This window comes from Sander lucioperca, chromosome 24 (assembly GCF_008315115.2).
Source record: "Sander lucioperca isolate FBNREF2018 chromosome 24, SLUC_FBN_1.2, whole genome shotgun sequence".
Classification (NCBI taxonomy): Eukaryota; Metazoa; Chordata; class Actinopteri; order Perciformes; family Percidae; genus Sander; species Sander lucioperca.
The window spans coordinates 3,119,373-3,140,219 of NC_050196.1; the positions used below are offsets into that span (position 1 = coordinate 3,119,373).

General features: G+C 40.3%; 1 protein-coding gene across 1 annotated transcript; it reads right to left on the bottom strand.

Annotated features, from left to right (window-relative positions):
• Nucleotides 1-604: 604 nt before the first annotated feature.
• On the bottom strand, nt 605-20,345 carry LOC116051775 (ubiquitin-protein ligase E3A-like). Its single transcript, XM_031302363.2, has 11 exons — nt 20,028-20,345; nt 19,320-19,364; nt 17,270-17,574; nt 15,842-17,094; nt 15,587-15,731; nt 14,615-14,820; nt 14,255-14,419; nt 11,289-11,444; nt 11,112-11,185; nt 9,483-9,626; nt 605-5,039 (listed from the first exon to the last, which is right to left on the bottom strand). The coding sequence occupies exons 1-11, from the start codon at nt 20,102-20,104 to the stop codon at nt 4,919-4,921; spliced, it is 2,691 nt and encodes an 896-aa protein (XP_031158223.1). The 5' UTR covers nt 20,105-20,345; the 3' UTR covers nt 605-4,918.
• Between the last annotated feature and the right edge of the window lie 502 nt (nt 20,346-20,847).

Sequence of the window (20,847 nt, forward strand, 5' to 3'; positions counted from 1 at the left end):
CGCCAGAAGGTCGACACTTTTGGTTCAGATTGAAATGTCTCAACTGGATGGACTGATATGAAATTTGGTACAGATATCCCCCTCAGGATGAATTGTAATAAGTCAAGTGATCCCCTGACTTTTCATCTAGCACCATCACTAATTCAAAATTTAAATATGTTTATGTCCGAATATCTGCAAAAATAACATTCCCATCAGCTGCACTTTGTGTTTATTGCTAATTAGCGAATATTAGCATGCTAACATTGTCAACATTACCTGCTACATATCAGCATGTTGTTGTTAGCACATTGCTGGTCTCATGCTAGCATTTAGCCCAAAGCACCAATGTACAGCATCACAGCTGGCTTAGCTTCAGACTCTTAGCCCTGTTAAAGCTACTAACAACTGAAAGTGGTCCAAAAGGTTAGCTTCTTAGCATGACATTCATTTCATGTTTGTGATGTAAATATTTGAGTGTATTCAGTAGACTAATGACAGAAGTTATTCCGTGCTTAAGCGACATTGACTGGGATTAACAATAAACAGCTAAACATGGGTAAGATTCATTGTCATGATACCAAAGGACCTGTGGAATCAAATCAGGATAATAAGGCAATACAAGTTGGAAAAAAGCTGTCATCTTTATTTAGCATGTTTTCACAGCACTGAATACTTGTTGCCGTTCATCAGTTTGTATCTTTTAGAATGTATCTGTTAAGTCAAACCAATGAATGCTTCCCTTTCCAAAATCAGGTTGACCTTTCACCTTTTACAAGCCTCTAGAGCCCTTTCACATGTCCATGTAAGCATCTTCAGCATTACAAAACAGAGGTACAAAGTAATGTTAAACAGTTAAAACCAGACCTGGGCTCAAAACAGTTGTAAGTAATCCTTAACCTTTGTTTTAACATAGACAGAGTTTCACATGATTGAAGTTACTGCAGTATAACAATGCCAGCTAAGTTGTTAATCGCACAAACATACAGTATGCTGTAATGACTTTCCAACACAGTCCACTGTTTGTCCACATTGCCAGATACTCCATGTACTGTCCAAAGTAACTTAAATAAAGGCTAAAAACAAGCAATGAAAAGTATTCTCCAAAATAATTTTGCCCAGGTCCGATGGGAAAGTAAGAGCAATGGAACAGACAGAATGGCTCAGGGTTGTTGTGTACTGCTGTGGTCTCAGCACTGTGGTTTAGTGGTATGTTGTGGGCACCATCACGCTCACAAATTGAGCAGCGTTTAAAGAAAAAAAAAATAATAGATGGTCCTCTTGCGGACACATCACCAGGACAGCAGGAACCTCATAGTTAAGACACACCAGTGTGTGAGTGAGAAGTCACAGATTCAATCTCCAAAGACAATACATACCAACAACCACTACTGAATAGTCCATGACAACACACAGAACACCAATCTGCTCTGAACAACTTATCAGTGACCATCAGCAGCAATGTTGTAGTCCGTGACTAGCTTTGAATATATCAAAACTTTTTTCTTTTTTTTTTTTAAATAAAAGACATAATCTGGCTCAACAAAAAATCTTTACTCTCAAATTACTTGTTTTCGGGAGCTTTCAACCACATCTCTTGGTTTTCATCAATGGATGATGTTTGCTCAGTTGTTATCAAGCTGCTACGTGAACAGAGAAAATAACTTTGGTCGCATGATAACAGGTGGTCTTATATGGTATATAAGTCTGTGGTGTCAGATGTGAGTGTCCTTGATCTTTCTCCAGCCGTCCAGTGACCAAGACCTTTGACATCTTTCCAGTGGATGATGTGAATGGTTTTGGTCTGTTCGCAGACAGTTGATGTTGCCCGCTTCGGTGTTCATTCAGTCTCTTAAAGGTCCTTGACATTAAAACCGAAACAGTTGGATAAAGATCATGGAGGACATTCACATTCTACGCCAAAGACCATCTTGGAACAGAGACAGGGGGTTACCATCTCCCTCCCACGTAAGACAACTTGGTATCCCGTAATTGAAGATCCATATGTAGGTCAAGTGATGTCCACCCGAGCCAGCCTCATTTACTGATTAGGACTATGAGATGTAGTTGAAAGATTAGTAAGTGGACATTAATTTAATTGCTACATGATTTAATAGCAAATCTAAAGATGAGGGGACACTGTTAAGACAGCTTTACAGCAGTGTGCAGGGCAAGTTTTTAAGTTTTTCCCAAATAATCTCAACCACTTATTTGGAAGTAAAACAAAAAGGTAAATTTTAAAGGATCAGTGTATGCATGTTTTAGTGTATGCTTTACATTTTTGATTCCCATGTTCAAATGTATTCTATAGTTTTTGGGATGTAATTTTCACTCCATTACTTCCATTCATTTCCGCCCAATATGAAAATCTATAAGCAGACTCTTGAAATGTGCACGAGTTGCGTAATCTATCAAAATGAACATCAAGTCTGTGTTGTCAGTCTTAATTCAAGTTTGGCTTGTAAAAGGATAAACTGCACTGCCCTAGAATGATGATTAACTTGAACAAAAAGTATTGCAGACTCAATGTTTACTCTTCTCAAAACAGTCCAATTGATCTTCATATTTTACTGGATGCACGGAATGGTAGAAAGAATTTAAATGTCAAAGCACATGGTTTGCAAAAGGATTGGCTGTAATGTATGTGGGTATACATGTATAAAACCACACATGTCCTTTAAAAAGGACATACACAGTGACCTACCATACTTACCATAGTTACTAGGTGTGCAAAATGCAACAAACTGCTAAAAATTATATTTCAGGTGAGTCCATTTTATTTTCACTTTCAAATAAGTGGTTTGATTTGGTTAAACTGTACCGTTAATACCCATTTGGTTGGCTGACGATGCTTTTCCCTTATGTACTCTATTGACAGTATCAGTATACAGTCTGTGTGCAAGAACACCATGCAGACATCTTTACAGGTACAGCCTATTCAACTGAACAAAAACAGAACTATCAAAAAATTGGCCTGATCTGTGGGAGGATGATTTCACAGTTGATATTCCAATTCATGTTGAACAGTAAAAAGTGCTATAACACTTTTTGTTAGACTTTTCCATAGACAGTGGTTACAGCTGTTATTATTCTCATAGAATGTGACAAATCCAAATATAAATCTGATCACAGTGATGTGTCCACACAGTACAGTCTTCCCCAGAGTGAGAGAATATCAATGTTATATCTGTGCGTTCAGTACAGAGGTACACAGGTCCAGGAAATGTTTATCGTAGCTTAGAAAAAAGACTGGAAGCAGGGGGTCACAGTTAGCCTAGCCTTGCTACATAATGTTTTACTGAAAGATACAATGCGACAGCTATAGAGAATATGGATTTGTTTGTTCTACAGAACTAGGTTAACTGCTTTTTGCCTGCTTTCAGTCTTTAAGATATGCTCAACTGGATGCAAACAAGATGACATTTAAATTCATCCCCTCACTTAATGGTGGATAAGATTTCGCAAAAATGTTTTTCTTGTCTTTCCCATTTGTCATAAGCATTATCAGTGAGAGATCAGGTCAAACCACACATTTACGCTGATTATTTTCCATTGTGGGTCTAACGGCAAAGGAAGGACTGATAGGAACATATCAGGGACTTCTCTGAGACTCAGTGGCTACAGGATTGACTGACCCTGGATTGCAGCTTTACACAACAATTAGTTTGTTCAGATTGTGCTTAGACTACTGTCCTCACTTGCCCAGTGTCCGATCACAGTGCCAGCAAGGCAATGTGAATACAAACACTTCAACCTGTCAGGTCATTTGTCGTGTTGTCAGAAGATTCATGATGCATTAAAATGACAGGTGTAACCACAACCAGAGACTAAGGCCAAATGGACTTAAGATCACAAGCTACCAAAGCGTTTGCCAGTGACAATGTACACACTGTTTTCTTGACTCTACATGTGGAGTTCCAGATAAATTGAAGTTATATTGAACAGAGACTCTGCAGTGTGAGACTAGGTTGGCACAAGAAGAGTTCTATGCCTGTATCTGAGAACATCATCAGTAACCGGTCTACATGTGTACATCCTCCAAAACGTGCACAATACGGTATCGTAGTTCCAACCGCACCGATATATAAATACTGTTTTTATTTAGAATTGTCAACACAGGAAGACATGGAAGTAAAATGCTTCAAACAATCATGGCAACCTGTGGCCAAAAAAACAAACATTCTGAAAATGTCTAAGTGCACTTACACAGCTCTGACAAGATTTGAGTCTAACCTGCGGTGTCCCGTCCCCCGTCCCCCCCCCGAGGAAAAAAGGCCAAAAAAAAAAAACAACAGCTATTTGATAATGTGCCATTTTGGACTAGACAGAATCAATAGCCGATGGCTGTGAGTGGAATGGTCAGCGAGAGCTCTTTCTTCTGTTGGGAATACAATATTTTGTAGTAAAGACTACTCTAAAACTAGATTATCTCTGTCAATTGTCTATGAACAAGGTCAGGTCTACTTTAACACGTTTGTTCAATAAATGGGGTTTATATTGACTTGTTACTGTCCCAAATTTACAGTTTAATAACAACCCTCCCCCTTTCCCAAGTAAGGAAGCTATCACAACAAGCAGGCATGAAAAATAACCCATTTTAACCTTAAAATAAATAATAAGGAAATGATTCTCTCTGTACAAAGAAAAAAAAAAAGACGGGGAGGCTGCTGCACATTCACATAATGTGGATGTGGGGGGTGGGTATTTTGATCAGGAGGTCTCTGTGCTTACACTGACTGATGTGGGATGATGCAGGCACAGTAGAAGAACTACTGGAGCGCTCTATTGGAACCATTTCTCCTCTTTCATTATTGACTTGCTTTTCCTCAAAACATACTCTGGTCTGTCTTTTGTCACCTTTTGATAAAGGAAGGGCAGAGCAGGGTTTGATGGGCTTTCTGAGAAGGAGTCCGTTTTGCTGTGTGTTTGGAGCAGGGGCTCAGAGCATGCCAAACCCTTTGGCATAGGTGATGGCTTTCAGCAGTCTCTCCCTCAGCTTCTCCTTGCTGCTGTACTCAGGCAGCAGCAGCACATTAAAGCAAGTGTGAGACGTCGGTAACCTGCCGAGACAAAAACAACACACAGCTGGTCAGCTTTTAAAGTCCCTGTGAAACGGAAGTTAGAGTGTTTAGCTTCTGTGCTGTGACGTATTTCCAAGTGAAACTGAATACAAGAGGGATTTAAATCAAATCCTTCGCAATTAATTGGACCGCGTTTACGTAAACGTTTAACAACTGAGGTTTTCAAATAAACACTCAAAGAAGTCAGAAGAAGAAATCCCAACTATCTGATGGCACAAATGCCTATTAACAGACAAAATGAAGCAACGTCAACGTGATCCAATGTAGAGGTGCAACGATGAATCGATTAATCGATTAGTTGTCAACTATTAAATTAATGGCCAACTATTTTGATAATCGATTAAGTCATTTTTTTATTAAAAAAAATAAGATTTCTCTGATTCCAGCTTGTTAAATGTGAATATCTTCTAGTTTCTTCTCTCCTTTGTGACAGTAAACTGAATATCTTTGAGTTTTGGACAAAACAAGACATTTGAGGACGTCATCTTAGGCTTTGGGAAACACTGATCCACATTTTTCACGTTTTGACATTTTCTTTTAGATCTAATCGACAGATTAATCGACTATGAAAATAATCGTTAGTTGCAGCCCTAATCCAATGCACATCTCAGAGAAAAAGTACATGTATGGATGCATTTTGTCTTGCTCGGGCTCAGACCAAAAGCTCTTTGTAAATCAGTGCAGCACAAATTGGCAAAGTGTACATGTCCTTTGAAATTATTGTAAATTTATAGAAAATATATGCCTGTTATGAAGGGGCCTATTGCTATTGTTGCTTGCAGCTTTCTTGAGAACTGTTCATGCAAACAACTTCACGCTCATCACTGTGCTTCCTTGGGTTCTGGATAATACACCTGCCATGATATAGTAGTGTCCCCTAGCAATTCTTGAGTATACGCATCATTAGCTAACAGCTAGCTACTTGGGACCAGGCTATTTCCGGAAAATAAAGTGTTTAAAAAATTACGATTTTTTTTTTTTTTTTTTAATTTTAAACAATTTCAAGTTGGAACCGGTTCTCGATGCCCAATCCTACACGTCATACACCGCAGAAAATCTGTGGGAGTCACAGAACTGCGATTGGTCAACTTGTATTTTCTCTCTTTATGTTTCTGATGCTGGTAGAGATTGTTCACATTAAATTAAAAGACTCAGTAGTCCTTTTCAGTAACACAAACCAAGCAATGCCAATTCCACTTTTAACCTTATGCTCATGCAACCCCTACTTTCTACAGTGAACGCAACAACAGAAATACAGCAACTGCACAGCGGTAGTTTTCAATTCACTAACGAAACAACCTTGCAACTTTCCACCATCGCTTGTGTAACAAAGTGAATAAGACAACGTAAACACGCTTGCTGTGGGGAATGTCCCCTTTTGTTCCTGAATTATGGCCAGAAAAGCATTTTTGCAGAACATTATGATGTCACAGCGAAGTTGACCGCTAACCTTTTGGGTATTAAATGTCATTAACTTCCTCATCATCATTTCAGCGTATTATACATTTGTGTGAAAGTATTTGACATGATTAGTGTATGAATTCTTGAGATGGCCAAAAATGTGTTATGTGAGGTCACAGTGACCTTAACCTTTGACCAACAAATTCTAATTGTCATCCTTGAGTCCAAGTGGACGTTTGTGCCAAATTTGAAAAATTCCCTAAAAAAGTATACCTGAGACATAATGCCTCCGGCCACAGCTATCGCCGGCATAGAGGTATAATAAAGCCTTTGCTTGGTATCTAAAGCGGGACTCCTGTTAACCTTTGTGTTAACTTTGAGAACCTGAGAACTCTAACTCATTCAAGCTGCTTTGGCAGTATCTATAAAAAGCTGTCTTTTAGTCTTTACTCTAGCCTGGCTCCGCCCTCCTACTTACTTTCGACTCAATTTTCATTTCTCTTCAGTACTCCATCTGGGTTTGCGGTATAGTCTTGGGTTTTCTCCGGCCAAATCTTTACCGGTCCAATCAGCGAACAGAGGGAGTGGCTGAGAACGATGACGTTGAGGCCGTGCGCTAGAGTTGCGGCGGAGAGCGATGCGAGCGAAGCCATTTGGTCCGTTGTGGCAACGCTGCCGAATATCCAGAAGTTAAAGCCCGAGGAAGGACAATCTTTGCTGAGTTTTGTTGGTGGCCATGATGTTGTGGCCCTCCTCCCACGGGGTTCGGGAAAAGTTTGATTTTCCAGCTCGCTCTGTTAGTGGTGAAGGAGTTGGCTTAGGCTAATGTTAGGTGCTAAGGCTAATAGCCTTGACAGTCTCCCCTCTTGTTGCACATGCGTATGACATACGTCACGACCAAACGTTAACAATTGGTTATGGCAGATCCAGAGTGGCTCTGGGCAGATCCAATAGTTTTAAACTTCAGAGTACCCGCCTTCAAGGAAGTTAACACTTGTCAATGGAGAGAGGCCAGACTCTCTGTACAAATGAAATGTACGAGAGTCTGGTAGGACCAGGCTATCTTTACTCCACATCAGGGACAAAAGAAATATGCACATGCATTCATTTCGTCAGATTAATAAAGCTGCACATATGCCTGGTTCTATTTCATAAATCGTAATCATTGTGGAGCTAGGTGCACACCCAAGCCTCATTTCCACTCCCGCAGTTCGCCATAGTTCATTCATAGTAAATTGATAGTGATTTTATATTTAATATATTTCCAAACTGGCTTTACAAAGTGCTTCACAATTCAGGATCAAATTAAATGATCAATAACTGGGAGATGATGCTCAAATGTGAATAATAAGAATGATGAAATTCATCACTCATAAATCATTTAAAATAATGTTTATACATTTGCCTTTGATTGACATTATACAGAACACTGTAGCTATAAATATCAATACATTATTTTGTTATTGATAGTTTTATCAGATGACAGTTATACTACATATTAAAAAATAAAATCATCCTTAAAACGAATTATTTCCGTGGACCTAAAATCATTGTTCATTTGTTGGCCAAGTGGCCTTGCCCCTGAAATTGTGAAATTCCAGGCCTGTTCCACATCTTTTTGTCAGTACACCAGGGCCACCAGAGGATTTTCACCCAACTGGTTGTACACTTTGGTCTCATTTATACTTTATCAAAAAGTGTTATACAGATGTTAGTAGCACCACTCTATATGTGTGCCACAGCTCAGACTCAGACTGATTTCAAGACTTAGGCATTAAAGCTATAGTGCGTAGTTTCTGTCGCCCCCATGAAGAATTTTAAGTACTGACAACAACACTGCCGGCGCGTCCACATGATACAAGCCTTACGTGATCGAGCACGCGCACCCACTCCACATAATGGACTCCGCGGGAAAGTCACCGGACGACACAATCATCCAAACATAGCCATAATGAGAAATACAGAGAGTTTTGTGGAGCTGATTTTTGAATTAGCTTTGTAGCAACTCATTTGGCAATGGCTTGAATGTAACAAACGTTTATTAATATCAAAAAGTTACGCACTAAAGGCTTTTAAAAAAAGCACAGCATCCTCATTCAATTCAAAGTGAACAATGTGTTGACATAGTGGAGTGCTGCCACAGAAGGCCCAGGAAAAAAGAAAAGCAGGACCATTTTCACAGCTTGCTGAGTACTATTTAACTGTTTTTTAAAGTGTTCATATTATGCTCATTTTCAGGTTCATAATTGTATTTAGAGGTTGTCCCAGAATAGGTTTATGTGGTTTAATTTTCAGAAAACACCATATATTTGTTGTACTGCACATTGCTGCAGATCCTCTTTTCACCCTGTGTGTTGAGCTCTCTGTTTTAGCTACAGAGTGAGACATCTCACTTCTGTACCATCTTTGTTGGGAAGTTGCACATGCGCAGTAAGTACTGCTAGCTTGTCAGTTGCAGAGCACGAGGGAGTGCCATGCTAGCAGCTAGGTGAGCATTATAACGTGTGTTACAAAGTGATGCACGTTCGTCACGGAAGTAAAGGCTGGACTACAATAGAGCTGTTTGGAGCAGTTTGTGAACAGTGTTTTCTGTTGGAGATGGTAAGTCCCTTTGGGGTGGACTTTGGGCTTTTTCACATTGTAAACCTATAATGTGCACAAAAATATATATAACACACTAAAGGAAAGGGGAAAAGCCAAAAAGCACAATATGTAGTAAAGCATAGTGTAGCAAGCAGGTTAACCAGGTTTACTTGCTCACTCGAGCCTAATGAAGTAATTGACACATTCAAAGGGACGTTACTATTTTAAAATCCCTGGAAGAAAGTTACGAGAAAATGACGCAGTTAGTTCAAAATTCAAATCAATCACTTTGAGGAGCAGAAAGTCATGAATCTTCAATTAACAAAATGACTGTCTGCACAAACGCTTTACACAAACTGTGTATAAATATATACTGTGTATACATGAGTACTTCACAAGAAGAGCCAAGGAGCAGCATAATGGATAGAGGTGGCTCACCTGTCAGTGTCAGGGCCGTTCTTGGCAATGATCATCTTCAGCTTGCCCAGCCCACCCACAGGTGCTCTGTCAGTGCCGGTGGTGAACTGCAGGAAGAAACGCTTCTGCTCCTCACCAAACGAATGCAACGTCTCCCAAAACTCCCTACAATGCAAACGAGCATCCCCGACAGTCAAAATGAGTGCAGTGATAACATTTAGAAATATAAGGATCCAATGGAATTAATAACAATCCTCTTGTCAAACAACAAAGACATGTTATGTGTTGTACATTTTAACATGTATTAAAAGTTTACCTTTTAAGAGCACTAGTGTTTACTTAACTGTGGTCCAAACAACAACTAATAGAAAGGGTGATACCTCAAATGTGACAATTAAAAGCTGTAAAACAACCTCCTCATTATTTCCACCATTATCCTGCACATCTCTGCAAGAAGCAGGCAACCTGTTTCCAGGTCAATAGCACATTGGGTATGCATTTAAACCAGGGGTTGATGCATAGACTGTGTAAGTGAAGCCAAAACATCTCGAAGCCCCCCCTAGTGGCTGGCTGCAGTATAGGTCAGAAATCCCACCCCCTCCATGTTAGTAAGATGTGACATGGTTTCTGTTGTTTTAGGTAGTTCTTATCATGCTGATGTATTTTCAAGTGTTCATTTCCCTGATAAGTTTGGGTTTTATTACTTATTTAATGCTATAATAGGGTGAAAAGTCAGGATTGACAGCTGTAATTAGGCTCGTTCGAGATGAGCTGCGCCTCGCCTGTAAAGTGGACGAGAGCAGGCGGCAGCAGCTGGGGGCGGTGACAAAAAGTGGCGGTCAAGTCGGACAGTTTACAGCCATTTCCATCAGCCTTCAGGCTGAACAGGAAGTCACAGAAACATTCACATCCTGTCAGATCCGATTCAGATTTAATAAAATGTTGTCAGACCCATATATCAGCTTGTACACAGACTTTAGTTGTTTTTATTATGAAAAAAATGCTCTACATGCGATCTGTTGCTGATGTTAATAACCAACAGACTGTAGACGATCTGTAATCTGAACTGAAAATGTATTTCTGACTTCTAAACGTAACTATCAGCCACACAACATGTGTTCTGTACATAATAAGCCTTTAAATCAGACAAATGGGAATAAAATCCCTCCAATTCAAAAACAATAAAAAGTTTATATAAAACGTCATCATGTGCGCTGCCTGCGTCTTAAACCTGCGGCCACCTTGATATTGTGAGGTTATCGTTGCCCACGTGTGCATGACGCCAGAGCAAGTCGGGATCAAGTCGGATACAAATCTATCCGACGTGCATTGGGGCGCCGATCGCTGGTGATCGATTGTGCGCACACCTGGCTCATCTCGATTGAGCCTATTGACTCACAGTTGGTTGCCGTTGGTGTATGGGCGGGAATTCGCTAACGCAGCTACAACCTCGATCACTGCTGCGCAAACCTCTGGCTCCAAAATTACAAGATGGCAGTGCCCGTATCCCGGATATTTTGGCTTCACATTTTGGATAAGTACAGTGGGAGGAAGTGGAGACCCATCGTCCATCTTTATATACAGTCTATGATTCAAACCATATTCCTAATTTTGGTGCACATGTACCAACAAACACACACACTTTCTTACTTGATGATTCGAGAATCTCTGTTGTAACCTCCATCATACTCTGTTGTTTCTTCAAGTGCTAGGAAGTCCAGGTTCTGCAGTGTATGACAGAAACAGAAAACATGGATGGAAATTAAGCATTTAAGCAATTTTAAATGACTTAATAACATACTCAAATGTCTGCTGACAAAATCTCACCCTGCTTCCACAGATCAGGAGCTCGATTTCCTCTGGTCTGAACAGGTATTTGAGTGGAGACTCGTTGGTGACCATGTGGAAGCCTCTCCTGAAAGCTTTGAACTGCTTCTCCACGCTTTTGTTCAGCATGTATTCTGCATACTGAGCCACAAACTCCTGCACAGACGCACATCAACAGGAACAGTTACTGTTAGTCAAAAACCTGATGAGTACTTCAGCTTCCAAGGGAACATTTTCCCACCTAGTTGTATCTAGCCTTTAGAGAAGCTGTTTTTATTTGCCACACCATATTACCTTTCTGGGCTTTCTAAAAGGTGCATCCACTACTAAAACATCTCTTGCCACGCTCATACAATGCAGGAGAATGGAATTTCATTTTTCTCAGCACTAAAACATCCAACAGCAAAACACCTTACCAGAAAAAAAAAAAAAATCCCTGTGACTGAGGAGAATATGATATCATGTCAAATCTGTCAGGAAATAATTGATAATAAGCATTATTAGTCCTGACTGTATGTCATATGTCAGAAATAATGACAAGCAGCCAGAAAGATGAGGGAAACATTGCATCTTGTATCGTAATACTACGACGGATAGCTATTTTGTAGTAATTTTTGGCTGGGCCACAGAAAGAGCTGGGGGAATAGCCCATATAAGGCTGCGTTCAGACCAGGAAACAGCGATTTGGTGATTTTCTGCAGGGTGTTGACCCCATTTTCAACTGGCATTAACATCCGTACTGATTGGATCACAAGCGGACAACTCTAAATACAGATGAAAACTCTCTCAGGACGCAGTGAGATCGGATCGCAAAAAGCACATTTGAGGGTGGTTTGAGCTGCATGTGTCCACAATCTAATAGCAGTGAGAACGGGAATGTGTCCTGTGTCCACATTAAAGACCGCCTACTCAATTGTAAATGGAACTATGTACTCATTGAAAGTAGCCTTATTCTCATGTCACATAAACCACTGAGAGTGAATTGTGTGTTTTGGATGTTATTATCATATACTGTTAGTGATGTGTCAGTGTTTTTGTTCCTGCATGCTGCCTGCTACTATAACCCTGGCTGTCTCGAGCTCTCTGCAGCGCTGTTGCCTTGAAAATAGGGCTGCAACTAACGATTATTTTCATAGTCGATTAATCTGTCGATTATTTTCTCGATTAATCGATTAGTTGCTTGATCTATAAAAATGTCAAAACATGGTGAAAAATGTGGATCAGTGTTTCCCAAAGCCTAAGAGGACGTCCTCAAATGTCTTGTTTTGTCCAAAACTCAAAGATATTCAGTTTACTGTCACAAAGGAGAGAAGAAACTAGAAGATAATTCACATTTAACAAGCTTAATAAAAAAAAGACTCAAACGATTAATCGATTATCAAAATAGTTGGCGATTAATTTAATAGTTGACAACTAATCGATTAATCGATTCATCGTTGCACCTCTACTTGAAAATAACACTACTTAGTTTCATAAAACGTCCCCAAATTCAGCAATATGTCCGACATTACTACAAAACGTCCTGCTATTATGTTGTCTCCTGTTATTTATTAGTCTCGCATACCAGAGCTACACAGCGCTGTCTGGAGTTGACGGTGAAATGAGTGGTCAAAGCAGCGGCAGTGCATAAAAAAATTCTTCACAATAAAAGCCCCCCGTTATTTTGGTATTTTAATGCTTTTATTATGAAGCAGCAAAATCAGGAAATGTTGGGTCTTCATCAGCAGTAACGTAACGCGACTCCTAGCGAACATGAAATGTAAAATAAAGCAGGTATAATACAAACTAAACTTCAAACCACAGAGATTCTGTTATAAGCTACAAACGTACTGAGAGCTGAACACACAGAAACTTACCCTCATAGTGTTTTAAAACTTTCTTGTGGCAGCGATAAAGGCAGTGATGTTTCCTGTTTACTGTATGGGACTCTCACACCGCCTCAAAACCGACTGACAAGTCTGATCGCTGGTTACACGATTGGCCACTGCAGCGTGACGTCCGGTTGCGTTGCTCAAAAAGTTGACTCGGTATCAACTTTTCGTCGCAGCCCAAACGCACTACCCCCATTCAAAATGAATGGAAAGACCTGCATTTTTGCCACACCGTCTGGCAGCTGACGCAGGCTGCGTGAACGCAAACTAAATACGAAAGTCTGTTGCTGAGTCTGTCGCTAAGTGATTGATGAAGTTACAGCATTGGATCGGCGTGAGTGATAAAGTCAGTCGAGTTGGAGCTTTCCTATTGGCTGTTGCTCTTTACAAATGATTCGGCATGACAGTCAGCTGGTAACGTCTTTGGCTCCCCTACCGCTGATAATCAGCTAATCAGCTGATCCACCACGCTGTTGTTGTTGTTGCTGCCACTGCCGTTTTAACGAAAGGGCCTACCGGGGCTCAAACTTACAGGGAGAAAAAGAAAATAATGCTCGACTTTACTCCTGACTGGTGTGTGTATGTTGAGTTAAAACTTAGATGAGATCAACTCGCTAAAATAACAGAAAGGAGTAGGCTATTTACTATGAAGAACGGAAAAGCATCTTTAAAATAGAACCATCTGAAAGTAGCGTAAGGAAACGATGCCAGAGTTGAGTTTAAACATTGGAGCACCGCTTAGGAGAGTGGGCTGTCATCCGTTCTCTCGGCAAAGAAGTCTCGCTGTGGTGGGACTAAGCAAATTGCTGCGGCTGGCAGGCTAGTTAGCTAGCTGGCTGATTTCACTCACCATGCTTTCATGCTACACTGGTTACAGAAAATGAGCCAAACGAAGTTAAAGTTAGAAGTTAGTAGTTCAGCTTTTGAATTCTTGCAGAACTCTGATATCTACTGTCTTACAGTCCTGTGGTTGGTCTGCTTTATTTTCACGACCCATACAAACCGCACCAGAGTTCATTTAGATGCAGGCCAAGACCCTGCTTCAGACCTCAAAAATACAGTTTGAAAATGCTTCATGTTTTCTGTTTGGCTCACCTTTCTGTTTTCATTTGTGACTGGAATCTTGTCCCCATTTTCCCTTAAATCATACATGAGTGGGTTCCCAAACAGGTCTGTCTGAGAAATCTGGAAAGTGATCATCATGTCCTCCTCCACACTGCCCTCGTACTCCAGCAGCTCCTTCAGACTCTGGTATAGAACCTTTACAACACAGTTCAGCACAGTCGGATATCACATATAGCATTGCTTATCAAGTGACAAACGTGGGTGTTCAAAAAAGTGAATTTCCAGCATGAAAATGGCAGTGTTAAAAGTTTGTAGCTATGGATTTGTTCCATAGCTACATGAATTATGCAGCTAAAGAGCAATAAGAACATTTGATGAGGAAGTTCTTACCGGGTTGGCATCAGCCAAGTCCCTGAAAGTTCCTTTCTTGCCCATCAGCTTCCTGTAGACCACCATAGGAAAGTGGACATCCAGAATACAGTTGTTATAGATGGCCAGACCAAGAACGATGCCAATCAGAGTGTACTGGCCCTCATTTTCGAGTGATGACGAGTTGAACCAAAACAGTTTGGTGCGCTCGTCGTACGTGAACATGCCTGCAGGAGGAAAAGATAACATGGAAAAAGTGTTAATACGTATATAAAAAATGAGGGCTGTCAATCGATTTAAATATTTAAATCGCACTTTTTTTTTTAATCTGTTTTAAATGCAATTTAAAAAGGGATAACTGCAGAATCACTATAGTCTACAAGGTAATTATTTGCAACAGCCGCCTATCTATGATGATGCCCTATTTAAAATCCTGTTTAAACCCAGGCCTATGGCATCTAAAAGTACAGTATCTATTTAATATTATTATTATATAGTAATATTTCATAACATCATTATTATAATTATATATATTAACCATACCATACCTTTTTGAACACTAATATTTTATATATGACAAACAATAGTGCGGATGTAGATATACCAATATTCAATTATATTATTTTAATTACTTACTATTATCGTTCAGGTCTATTTTTGTTCAATTTTATTTGTTTATCTATTTATCTTCATTATTATTATTATCATCTCTGCCACAATTGTTATACCACTCTACTAAGGTTCACTAAACATGTACGCCTTGCTTTCCATCCAAACATGCATACGCTCATACACACTTTCCCTACACGTTGTCCGTCATGTCAACATTCAACATAACTGCTGTATATATTGTCTGTAATTATCTTTATGTCCATGTACGCTGATGATGATGATGCACGAGCTGATGTGTGGTGAGCGTCTGGTGTCGTAAGGCTGCCGTGCATCACCCAGGTGGGTGCTACACATTGGTGGTGGTAGAGAGCATTTTCTTACCAATATCTGGGTTAAAGATCTCCTCCACCACCAGCTGGAAGAACTCTTTGGAAACGCCTCCTTCATCAACACCTTGCTCTCCTTCAAACTCCACATACAGCTGCTTCTTCAAGTCTGCAGGATTTTCCATTGCTATCATTTCAAGCTACAGAGACACGAGAGAAACAGATCAGTGAAATGTGTTTTGTACTAAACCAAATATATTAGAAAGGGGCCTTAATATTAATTGGATGTATTGAACTGGCACGCTCATACCCTGACCAGAGCGTCGTCAATGATGTGGTCTCGCCGCACTTTGAGCCTCAGGTAGGGATTGAGCTGCTGACCTTGCACCAAACTGTAGAGCACAGTTATACGCCGCTCACTGTACATGCGGATGCGGTTGTCGTAGTAAAGGCCCAGGTTCTTGGTGACGGGATTCAGGATGAAGGGGCAGGTCATAAAGGAGAACTTGTTTTCAGTTTCAACCTTAAAAAATGTGTAGTCTTTGTCCATCTCCAGCACCTCGTTAAGAGGCTCATTGACAAACTCCTCAAAGACAATGAGTGGCCGTCTGCAATCGTTGGTGCGGATCCCTAACTCCGTCTCCACCGGGTCCACCCGAGGGCCCTTCTTGTTCCGCCGTTCCTCGCCCAGCAGCTCCTGCAGAGTAAGTTCACTAGACTCTGGGATGGGCTCCTCGTCCTCATCCTCGTTGTGCTCTACATCTAGGTCGCCGCCCAGTACATTTGCATAGTAGACGATCTTCAAGCACTTGGTGGCCGCCACTACTGCGTCATCATCGTTGACCAGGTTGCGGCTGTTGAACTCGTTACTGATCACCTTGTAGGTAATGAGCTGCTGGAAGGTCTCTACCATGCGCCGAATCTGCCCTGCGCTGTAGTGTGACCACAAGCTTGCCAGCTTGGCCTGGGCTGCCAGTGGGAGTTTGCTCATGGCCTTGCAGAACTGCGGGAGGGCAATCTCCAGGTACTCTGGGCTGTGGAGGTTGCTGTTTTCCATCACTATAACAAACAGGTTCAGGTAGTTTGGGTCTCGCGAGTACACATTGTGGTACGTCAGATCACACTCTACGTTGGGCGAGAGGTAGACCAGCGCATTCAGGAAGGCGGCTTCTATCTTCTCATTGGAAAGCAGGCGCTCGTAGACCCGCCGCACTGCTTCAATGTCCACCGACACCTCATCAGGGGCCAACTTTTGGACATCATTTTCCCCTGAGGAGCCCTCTCCGAGCCTTGATGATGAAGAGGAGGCAGGGGAGTCCTCCTCCATAGCTGTAGCAGAACAGGCAGCGGCCTCCTTCTCATCCTCATCCTTGTCCTCATCCTTACCTTGGAGGGACTTGAGCTCTTCCTTAGTGTGAGGTTTGGACCTCCGGAAGCTCTGCACCAGGCCCTCAGCACTGGAGAACACCCTACCAATTACCCTGATCAGAGGCGAGTAATCTTCTTTCTCTCCACAGATGTCCAAGATCTCATACACTTTCTCCTCTGTCAGGTAATTTACATCTATATACAGAATCAAACATCACATGGTTAAAAATTGTAGGAACACAAAACTAACATTAAAAACTAACTAAATTAACAGATTAAACTCTCCACTGTCATAAACTGTATGAATGTAACAGCATATTCTGCTCTATTTTATTCATCAACAGTGTGTAAATGTCTGGCATCAACTCACCTTTGAAATTGTCCCGTACAGAGTGGACATCTTTATGGTTCAACTTCCTGTTGCCGCAGGCTGAGTTGCTGTGAGCGCTGCTCTCTAGGTAGGTTGAGGCCGTGCCTTTCTTTGAGGGGTGGGGGTCACATAGCTTAGCGTTGACCTTGTAGAGCTCCAAGGCTTTGACCGCCGCCGCGTTGTTATCCATGCGGTTGAAGCCGACTGATGAGGCACACCAGGAGTTGGAGCACGACTCATTCCCACAGCCCTCAGTTAACTGGTGGTAATAGCGCTCTATTAGATGTTTGGCAGCTGCTCGCTTCCTGCATTCAGAGGTAAGGCACAAAAGGTTTTAAGTACTGGGTTAATCCACTTTTTTAAATCATTAATAGCAGTTGGTACAATATGGGATGGATTGGTATAAAGAATGATTCCCATGTTTAAACTTAGGAATCACAGTGTGTGAGTGCTAAAATACAGAGCCTTAATAAATATATCACCACATCCATTAAATTTGGGTAAACATTTTTTTGAATGATGGACTTTGGCTGACATCCATACTTTGCCTTCTCTATTCTCTTCATATTATTAAACTGCAAGTTCAATATGTTGGAGCTTTAAAAAAAAAAAAAAAAAAGATAATTGCAGCATACAGCTGTATATTGAATAGAGTGGGCATCACCAAATGACAGACCGCGGTCCGGACACGGACAGAATGGCGTTTTTTTTTTTCCAGACCCAGGAACAATTATTTTTCAGATGGATGCAGCTAATCCTGTTAATAAGGCAATAGCTTCACTTAATTGAGCTAATCAAATAGATAATTTACCATGTGTATACAATTCGCTAGAGAGAACAACAGTGAAGATTCTGTCTATTTTTCTTTTACTTGAAATACTTAACTTAATACTTAACTTCAATGTGCTAGGACTAACTGTATTTATAGTAAAGCTATTTGTTTACAATACAAGCTGTGAAGCACTTTAATGTTGCAGCTGGTAAAGGTGAAGGTAATTTTAACTACTTTGTACTGTCAGGTAGTTTAATAGTACCATAATAATAGATCATCATTTATTCAGTTTACATTTTTTTATTAATAATATAATGGAATGTTAATGTTGTCAAATAATTGTAGTGGAGTAAAACGTACAATATTGACTTCCAAAATGTAGTGAAGTAGCAGAAAAAAGTAAAGTTCCTCAAAATTGTACTTAAGTACAGTAGTTTAGTCAATGTACTCAATAACTTTCCACCACTGTTGAAATGATATGGAAATGTGTGTTGTTGATTTTTTATTTGATAGACGTAGGCTTTAGGACGCAATTTAGACATTATGAGGTTTGGAGTCTGGACCTTTGCTGGGAGGAAATATTTACTCTTAGAATATTAATTAAATACTCCTGTAATATAGACTGAGAGCTTGATACCAATGTCCATTTTGGAGTTAAATGAATCCAATATTGATATATCAGGTGGTATGAATTTATTAACATAAACACAAAGTTTCCCCAAACATTTTTGGTTTGGCTCTCTTAAATTTGAACATAAAATTACATTCTGGACCTTGTCAGTAGTATTTTGACAAAACAATTTCAACTCAAGGTCTACTTAAAGCACTAGCTTTGTACCGTTTTCTACCATATCTATCAGTCTTCTTCATTGCTGATGAAGACCATTTGTTTTGTTTTTTTAAACCGTACTGCATTAATAATAATTGAATTCAGATGATCTTCAAACTGTTAATAACTGTTGTAAAATAAACAATGCTCAGTGATAATTAATGCACACCACTGCAACAGGATCAACTTATAGTAAAAAAAGACCTCTTTGATTTTAGCATGATAGTGTCACTTACTTTGTTGCAAAGTTCTATCACTATGGTTCACGATGTACATATAAAATGGTTTCTAACAAACAGTCAACGGGGCTTTGACGGCAAGAAAAGAAAACAAGAAGTGAGAACAGACAAAAACAATAGTGGTCTGAGCTGCTGGTGTGGAAGGGCAGTCTTAAGATAGCTCACAGACACACGTATGTACTAGTGTAGTATAAAATTAATTTCACTTACATTCGGCTTGCTTCTGGGTTTTCTATTTCAGGCTCCTCGTATTCTCTAATTAAACAACAGACAATAACGATCAGAACTACAGCAGAGGTCACGCTGCGTTGCATTGACATGGAAATTAAAACAAATACTGTTGCCTCTCTGTTGGTTGCATTAGGGACTCCGGGGCAATATTATAACATATTTTCACTTACAAATTGCGTGTGCCTTAGTTACGATGAGAAAATTACATTAGAGTCGGTGTCTTGTAGAACCAGGTTAGCCTACAGTGATTAGGGCCACAGTCAGTGTATTTTCCTAAATATGTAGCCATGGTTAAGAATTATACGCTGTTATTGATTGTCAAAATTAGCGTTTAACAAAATCATACATTGCAATCTTAGAGGGGCAATAGGGCTAACTTAAGCAAGTAGGAGAAATGACAGGGACCTGAACATCATAACGCTGCCTTAGCGAGCTAATATAGCAAGAAATAGCTAGCCCGCCGGCCTTATTTCAACTATTATTCATGCCATCCATAAAATTTCCAAAGTTGTAACTATCAATTTTCACTTTTTAATAAACCAATGTTTGCCATGAACTTTGCCTTATTATATTGATAAAACAGAGCTCCACAAAGCTAGTAGCAACATTCAATCTAGCTAGCTATCGCTTCCAGTGCTTCTCCTAGCATCTCCAGCATCCCCGACTCTTTCCTGTTGGCGTCCCCACCTATATGGTCCTCCTGCGGGGCTAGTCTCGGCCTGTGGTGGCGCACACTCACAGTCCTCCTTCTCGTCGGAATTCATACGAGACTTTATCCTCAGTTGTTTGTGATTTTGTTGCTGTCTGTGAATGTATCAAGTCCTCCACAGGTTGACTACAACTTCAACAACACGACGGTTTAAGTCTAAACAGGCAGCGACGAAGAATCTGTTATTCAAAACTTCATTCACGGCCTTCCTACAGCAGGCTCCTTGCTCTGCTTGAGGTTCACAGCCATCTTGACTTCACCATCAACCCACGTCCCACAATGCACTGCGTTCAAGCTACAAAACCTGCTGGAATGGATCATAATGCTAAATGGATCTGGACTCATCATATTCATATTCATTATGATACCGTGGCTGTATCATAGCTCACGGAGCACTGGAGACTTATGAGAACTATATATTTACATTGTAGGCTATACTATATATTTATAATATATAATATTTACTGTTTAACAACAAGTGTTTAATGCAGTGATGCAACAATACAATAAACTACATTTTCCATATTTCCTATTGATCTTTGTTTTTTTAAATGAACTGTCTATGAAAGCCTTTTATTCTCTGTGCATTGCCCATATAACATATGTTATGTTCCTATCACGTACAGAGCGCACAGTAGATTACACAGGCCAGTGAAATTATATTTTGCCCATAGCCCCAAAAAACAACCAGATGCTGGAATATCCCCACCAATTAAATGTTGTAGCCTACAACTAGGCTATAAAGAGGATACAGGATCCCGCTACTGGACAGGCCTTTTGGCCCTTCAAATTTCAATT

Bases quoted from the DNA above. Each gene is read 5' to 3' on its own strand.
- LOC116051775 (XM_031302363.2), bottom strand. From the start codon at position 20,104: ATGAATTCCGACGAGAAGGAGGACTGTGAGTGTGCGCCACCACAGGCC. The intron at 11,445-14,254 runs GTGAGCCAAACA...GCGTCTGTGCAG, and splicing joins TCACAAATGAAAACAGAAAG to GAGTTTGTGGCTCAGTATGC. The intron at 11,186-11,288 runs GTGAGATTTTGT...CATACACTGCAG, and splicing joins TCCTGATCTGTGGAAGCAGG to AACCTGGACTTCCTAGCACT.